Genomic DNA, 8063 nt, shown 5'->3' with positions numbered 1-8063 from the left:
TGAGTGCTGTCTCTCTGAAATTCAAGTATGCATGCTTGTATTTGGAATTTAACAATAACACTGGGACAATTTTCATGTCATCATATTCAGATAAGTGGAATTGTGTTTTTCTACTTTTGTGGTGACTTCTCAGTTCTGGAAAGAACTTTGTTGGCCAGTTAGCTCGGTTTTTTTTTTTTTTTTCTTTTGTTTTTCTCCTCAACTCCACAACTATCTAAGTCTTTTATGTTCAATTTCCTTTTAACTTTATCTTTCCTCACTTTTCCCTCTTCTCTAATCAAGGACATTTGTTAATTGCTCACAATATGCTCATACATATTTATATGTCCACACCTCTCTATCCCTTTATTATCCTTTTATTATCCCTAGGGCAGTGTTGTCCGATAGAAATGTAATTTAAGCCACATATGTAAAAAGAAACTTTGAGCCACATATGGAAAAGAAATTTTCATAATATATTTTATTTAATCCAGTATATCCACAATTTTATCATATCAACATGAAACTGTTCTAAAACTATTAATGAGGTATTTTACATTTTTTTGGATACTAAGTCTGAAATCTGCTATGTATTTTACAATTACAGCATCAATTCCAATGCTAAATTTTCAAATTTCAAAAATATGACACCATAAAGTTGAGTTTTGGGAAAAGGATTTTATTTATCCTGTTTCAGTTTTTAGATTTGAATTAAATGAAATTTAAAATTCAGTTCCTCAGCTGCACAAGCCACATTCGCCCAGTGGTTACAGTGTTGAACAGTGTGGGTCTTGGGTTTTAAAAGGTGGTGTTTTCTAGTTCAGTGGCTTGATAGGTTCATTTTAATGAGTTAGAATGCTCTTATTAAGGGGTTTGTTTTCTTAGGACTATGAAAGAAGGCAAAGTATATAAAAAGATGATCATAAAAAAAAACCTAAGGCTCTCTGAACCAAGGTACAAAATTTAGGACAAGAAAGAGGGTGGAGCTGTAATAATTTAAGAAAGGAAATGGGGAGGAGGAAAGAAAACAGGTTTGGTGCCCACCCCTAGTCAAATGCTATTTGAAGATAAAGAAATTCTATAGTCATCAAGCAGTCAAGAGGAAAAAAGGATGTAAAATATGCCTCAGTCGTGAGAGAGAAAAAGTTGAATTCAACTTTTGTCTGTTCTCAGAGAAGCAAGAGAAGTATTGCTTACATAAAATGCTAATAATGTATTTTTATAGAGCTTTTCCCCTAAAAAAATTTAGAATGTCATACAAGTAATTATTCACTCACATAAGCTAAATAAATAAATAAATAATTCCAAATGTCCTCGCGTTGAAAGTTAGACACACTGCAGATAACTTTTATTTCACCAACCTTCTTCGCGTTCATTGTTACTTCTCACAGAGCTACTGTGTGCATAATCCATAATGGGTCTGCATTGTTCTTATACAGACTAGACTCAGTTCAAGGCAATATGAACTCTGCAATCATCTAATAATAATATTTAGCCTTCATCTAGTCATGCAAACAAGACATAAAGTCAATAGCAGTGGGTACATGGCCCCTGTACTGGGAAGAATCTCCAGGCCAGGGCTCAGGGAGTGCCTGAGTGGAAACAGCTGTGGCCAACATTCAGCAAACTAATCTCCTTGTGCCCGGTCAAGAAAATGGGGAAGGAGGGTCGACAGAGCAGACCTGCTGGACACGCTTGGCCACTTCTTCCAGAGATGTTGTTTCCTCTGTCCTGCTGATAGCCCTGGTGTTTCTCATAGTTTTACCAAATTTTTTTTTAACTGAGAAAAATCGCAAAGATTGATAACAGCAAACTCTAATTCAATTGCCTGCTTCCTAAAACTTAGGATATGTTCTCTTCCTATTGTTCTTGATATGTGGAGGTGAAGCTTGCTGATTATAAGAGCCCAGGCCCTCCAGAGATGAGTTCTCAGGGTTGCGTTTAGTTGTCTCAGGATTAGAGGAAATCCTGATGATCACAGTGATCATGCTCAGTTTCAAGTCAGCAGACATTTATTAAGCCCCTATTGTGTGGTATAGTAGAAGAAGCATTCAAAATTCAACAGGTACCAACAGTGTACCTACTATGTGCTTACTACTGAGCTAGGCACTAATAAAACAATAACTAGATGCAGTAAGTGCTTGTATGGTACGAGAGACTGTTCTAAGCACCATAGATATTTTTATTCCCATTTTACACAATAGGTGACTAGGCATAGAAAGGTTAAATAATTTGCCCATGTCTCAAAACTAGGACATGATTTTCACATTTCACCTAGATATGAAATAACTTTCCAAAAGTCACACAGCAAGTAAGAGGTGGAACAAGGTAATGCAGCCTCAGAGCCCTACTCTCAAGCTTTAAATAGGTTCGAAAGTGAATCCCACCCTTTCTGACTTTGGGAAAATTACTTAACCTTTCAAAATCCTAGCTTTCTCATCTGTAAATGGAGATAACAACATGTACTTTTAAAATTTCAGAAGGATGATAAATAATGCCTGTGAAGTAACTAGCACAGTGCCTGGCAGACAATATCACTATTAAGGATTCATTAATCCAAATGTATAATCACTCAGGAAGCACTGGTACAGCCACCCCAGTTGTGAGAATATTGAAAGGCTTTCATACTGGTTGGCAGGCCCCTCAAGTGCCCCCTTTCCCAGCCATCCAGCCCCTCCTGCAGGAGCCTCCATAACCCCCGGCACTCTAAGGATATCCAGGCTCTTCTGATGGTTAGTGCTTGTGTCGCCCATTTGTTAATTATTTTCACTATCTCCTGGCTACAAATATGAGATAGACTCCCACCTTGGTTGAGAGCATAGTTTAGGAGGGGCCCTGGGTGTGGCAGGGGGAAGTGTTGAGGTCAGTGATGAAAGAGTATGCTTCTTACCGTGCAGCATGGCGAGATGCCCAGCTCAGGTGGGTAAGAAAGGCTTCACTGAAGGCTGGGTGGATGGGGGTGGTGCGCATCCCAGATCATCACTAAAGTTCCTTTTCTCTCTTTTCTTTTTCCTTCTTGCTACCTCCACCTAGTTCAGACTTCCATGGCCTTTTGCCAAAATTCTCTTAAGAGCTTTATAATTAGGTGGTCCTCTTTAAGTGTACTGACCCACTGTCATGTAGCCGCAGATTCTTTTTCCAGCATTTTCCACTTACTGTAGATGCCCGGCACATCTGCCAAATGAGATGTTTCCTACACGAGACTCTGTTGTTCCTGCTGCTTGGAACTTGTGGATCCTCTAGAGTTTTTCAATACCTTCCTCAAATACAACTTCTTTTTTCCCTCTATGATCTTCTCCCCACCCCATGCCTCTTCTCTCACCCCAAACTTGAGCTGGGGGTGACATACTCTGAAAACATACATTGGCAGCTCATTATATGCCACGCTGTTCGGAGAGCTTTGTGTGTGTTATCTTGTTTTATCCTCACAAAAACACTTAAGAGGTAGGCACTATTATTATCTCCATTTTAAGATAAAAAAGACCAAGGCACAGAGAAGTGAAATAACTTTCTAAAGCCCACACAGCTAGTAAAAAGTAGTGGGATTCCAACTCAGGGAGCTTGTCTTCAGAGCCTGTGCTCTTGATCAGTGTTTTATAGTGACTAACAGCTCTCGAAGAAAGAGAAAATAGAAAAAATTTCTCACGTTGTTACTCAAAATATAAGGCTTGCTTATATTTGTGTTGTTATTAATTATTTGTTATTATTCTGTCTCTTCCTTTATGCAAGCTGAAAATTCCTAGAGTGGAGGAAATCTGGGTCTCAAGGGCTGGTGTGTCAGTTACCATCAATAAGTTGTGGGTATAGGTAATGTTCCTGAGCCATCACATCCTTGGGAGGCTCCTGAGAATTGGCCATAATCAAGCCCATCTTTCACTAGTATTTCTCCTAACTAAATACAGCAAGTCCTCAAACAGTGTCACTTTGTTCAATGTCGTTTCATTATAAAGTTGATGAGATGCCATAGGAACTTAACTCTTGTTTATATCAATTAGCCGATGGTAAAACTGGTTTCATTTCATGTCGTATCTGTATACCACTTGTTTAAACCCTGGTCAGGCCAACAGTTGAACACAGACTCCGAGAAAGCTGTGCTTAGCTTTACGATTTAGATTGAACTGGCTGAGTAGTCATTTACCTTCTGCATAAGAGAGAAGATGTGTATGTGATTTCTCTCTTTTAGAGCTAGAGAAACTAAAGTGTTCTGAGGTTTTTTTACCCGGAGTTATCAGGCAGGTCTGTGGTGGAGCTTAGCTGGGACTAATTCCAACTGACTCTCCAAGAACCCAGTCCAGGACCCTAGCCAACCCTGTGGTGATTCTGCCCTAATGCCATGTACCAAGAATCAGTAGATGGGCTAAGTTGTTAACTGACGACAAAATTCTGGAACACTCTTCCTCTATATTTTTACCTTGACACAAAATAAAATTATGACATCATGATGAGAACACAGGACTTCTCTATTTGTATTTTTAGAACTTGCTAGGTTTTCCAAGGGTGGCTGGTCAGTCCTTGTATTGAAGAAAAATCACTGTGGATAACCTGTACCATCTTTCATTGTAACCCATGTGACAACCGTTTGTTCTAAAATCTAGAGAACAAAGTGATAGATGCTGGCTTTAGTGTAGACCTGATCATTTTGTATCTAGACACAATTTCTTGATGAGCAATCAAAACTTAGGAACTTTTAGAACCACCTTTTTCTTTCTTGGGCATTAGAATTTCTTTCTTGGGCTAAGAGTATATGTGACTCTAGGGGGCAAGGGACTCATACCAAATTAATATCTGCTAAATATCTTGTAGTAATACTATTTGTTATCCCTTGCTGCATTTTTCCGTCATCTCCATTCCAGCCAGGGTTGGCCAGGAGCTTATAGGTGTATGTAGCCTTGGGAATGGAAGTGGGGGTTGAGGGCCGGTGATCAGGAAAGGTTCAGGGCTTTATTGCAGAGCAAAGTCCACCACCATATTCGGATAAAAGTACGAATGGTTTAGTTCGCTTTGTATCTGGCAAACCAGCGCACAAACCGGAATCTTAACCTACCAACAACACAGAGGCTATGCCTCCTCTTCATCACCCGGCCTAAGAACATAGGACCCCTACCCACTTATACAGCGCCACACGCTCGACCCCTTTAAGAGCCTGCTCCGCGGGAGTAACGTTCGAATGTCCCTGGCGCCCCTCCTCGGGCTCCGATTGGCTGCGCGCAGAGCACGAGGGCGCGTCATCCCGCCCCAGAACGGTTGGCGGCCCTTCGCGATTGGCGGGTGAGAAACCTATATAATGCGCCGGGCGGCAGGGTCTCCCTCAGTTAGCGACCGGACATGAGACGTGATAGTTGTTAGTAGAGGAAGAGTCGGGGGTCAGTGAGCGCGCCACGAGAATCGTTTCTCTTCGGAGTCTTGGGTCGGACTTGTTGACGTCTCCGATTCCTCTCCCGGCTCTGGACGCCAGCCGGGGCTCAGACCTCACTTCTGCGCCAGCCTGCGAAGGGGCGGCGGGCAGGATGGAGTTCAAGCTGGAGGCGCACCGCATCGTCAGCATCTCGCTGGGCAAGATCTACAACTCACGGGTCCAGCGCGGCGGCATCAAGCTGCACAAGAACCTGCTGGTCTCTCTGGTGCTGCGCAGCGCCCGCCAGGTCTACCTGAGTGACCCATGCCCTGGCCTCTATCTGGCCAGTCCCTCGGGAACCCCGGCGGCACTGCCACAGCTGCCCGGGGAGCCCGTGGCCGGGCCCCCAGTGGGCTGGGGAGAGCCGCCCCCGCCAGCCGCCCCAGCCGCTTGGCCCGAGACCGAGCCGCAGCTTGAACGCCCCGCCGTCCCAGACGCTCAGCGGGCGGGGGACACGGTGCCCATGGCTCCGGCGACCAGCTCCGGGGACACTGTTCAGGGCGGAGAGGCGGCGGCGGGAGCTGCCTGGCGCCGCGTGGAGGGGCTGCGAGAGGAGGCGGCCGGAAGCTCGGACGCCTTCCTCGAGGTCCCCCGGGCAGCGCGCCACCACTGCGGCTGCCTCCCAGGAGGGGAGGACAAGCCGGGGGCGCTGGGCGCCTCCCCCCGCAGTGGCGGCTGCTGCGCCAAGGACGAGCGCCCCGCGCCGCTTTCCGTGTGCCCCAGGAAGCGAGGCGCAGCCGGGGTGAGTGGCGGCCCCGCAGGCTGCGCGGCGCCGGACACGACCCCGCTGAAGAAGCCCCGCCGGCACTTGGAGGAGCTGCCCGGCGGCGTGGCGGCGGCGGCGGCGGCGGAGGAGGAGGAGGAGGAGGAGATGGAGACCGGGAACGTGGCGAACCTCATTAGTATCTTCGGTTCCAGCTTCTCGGGACTCTTACGGAAAAGCCCCGGAGGCGGCCGGGAGGAAGCCGAGGAAGAGGAGAGTGGTCCGGAAGCCGCCGAGCCCGGGCAGATCTGCTGCGATAAGCGGGTGCTGAGAGACATGAACCCTTGGAGCACAGCCATCGTGGCCTTCTGAGCCCTCGGTCCCCGTGTGGGCAGGAGGTTGAGCAGCTGGCGTACCGGCGTGAGGGCTGGGCCTTTCCCGGCTGCGAGGACGTCCCGGAGACCTTACGCGCTGAGCGCCTTGGGGAGACTGTGGGTGCTGCCGGGCAGTACGGACTGCCCTTGGCCTTGGCCGCGCTGCTGTGCCGGCCTTTCTCGAGGCCTCTCGAGACTTGGGAGTGAGACTTATCGGAAGAGGACGATTGTTAACTTGTGTGTCTGTGTATGTCTATGTCGTAAGTTTGTTTTGTGATTTAAGACTATTTTGTCCTTCTGGAATGCATCACCCCTTCCCCAGGCCTTTAGGAGGTTGGGGGCAGACAGGGACTTTCCTCTGCCAGCGGCACTGAGAAGGAAGTGGCTTAAAAGGGCCGGGGAGTTCCCCATTCGTTCTTGGGGCAGGAAGGGACTTTACACACACCTCTCACATGAAAGCTAGATCCGTACCAGGGCCAGGAGTGGCGTTTCCTCGCAGGATTTCCTAAGACTAGAGGGATTTAGTCTGGGGTAGAGACTTGTATTATTTCTCTCCCTCCCCACTTTTCTCTCACTGAAGAAACGTTTATACCCTGTGATTAACTCTCGGAAAGGGGAGTCTTAGCGGCCCTTGTCTTCTCCACAGGGAAAAAAGCTTGATGAACTTCACCGAAGAGTTCAAGCTTGGAAGTACGGAGTTTATAGAGAAAAGATATTTTTAAAAGCTCTACAGAACTACTACACAGTGCTTTTAAGTGTTTAATGAAACAGTTTACAGGCAGAACCCCTAAGTGGAAAGACCTTATGGTTCTGTAGATTCGGTGACTCCAGTCTTTGTTGTATAAAGGTTGGGGGAGCTGACAAGGTTTTTGTACAGTATTTTCTCCGTTGTATTGATTTTTGTATAAAAATGTAACTTTACGTGTCTAACACGTATTAAATATTTTGAAGCAACCTCACTGCCTCCTTGTCTGTCATCACCTGTCTGGGTTGGGAGGGATGTGGGAGGAGGGGGAACTATGGTCTAGGCTGGAAAATTGAAGGTGTGGCTCTTAATATCAGTCAAGTACAGGCTGGGGACATTGTTTACTGACTTCACTAAGTATCAAGAGAGACACGTGTAAGGCTTCTCTCCCAGATCAGAGGACTGCTATTAGATACTAATATCAGTGGCCTGCCAGTTTCTTGAAACTTGCCAATACAAACACCTTTTTAAAAGTCATTTTAGGGCAATTAGATTTTTTCTTAACAGCTCAGTCTGATGGTGTCTTAATATTAAATAACTTAAAGGCCAACTTTTGAAGCACTTCCCATCCACGAAAATATTTTTCACTAAAACTTTCTGTCCCCTGTTAAACTATATAATGTGGGTTATCTTTAAGCTTTGTTATTGGGAAAAGACTGACGTGAGGGAAGCTGATGAGACTGACTTGCCTGGCGGGTCAGGTCCACCTCTGCAGTCCAGTGGCTGTCAGGATAGAATTTTCAGTGCTTTTTGTTGTTATATCTGTAGAAAGTAAATGCATCAGTGAAAGGAAATTGCTTGTGTCTAACCAGATAAGGAAGGAGGCCCAGGAGGGCTAGGCAAATTTAACTTATGTAGCAAAACTTC

The 8063-nt window shown here is 45.8% G+C and overlaps 1 protein-coding gene across 1 annotated transcript; it reads left to right on the top strand.

Annotated features, from left to right (window-relative positions):
- Positions 1-5273: 5273 nt before the first annotated feature.
- Positions 5274-7406, top strand: IER5 (immediate early response 5). Its single transcript, XM_011361207.2, has one exon. The coding sequence runs from the start codon at positions 5487-5489 to the stop codon at positions 6447-6449; it is 963 nt and encodes a 320-aa protein (XP_011359509.1). The 5' UTR covers positions 5274-5486; the 3' UTR covers positions 6450-7406.
- The last annotated feature ends 657 nt before the right edge of the window (positions 7407-8063 follow it).

The sequence above is a fragment of the Pteropus vampyrus genome, unplaced genomic scaffold (assembly GCF_000151845.1).
Source record: "Pteropus vampyrus isolate Shadow unplaced genomic scaffold, Pvam_2.0 Scaffold65, whole genome shotgun sequence".
Taxonomy (NCBI): domain Eukaryota; kingdom Metazoa; phylum Chordata; class Mammalia; order Chiroptera; family Pteropodidae; genus Pteropus; species Pteropus vampyrus.
This window is presented reverse-complemented; position numbering and strand designations above follow the sequence as displayed.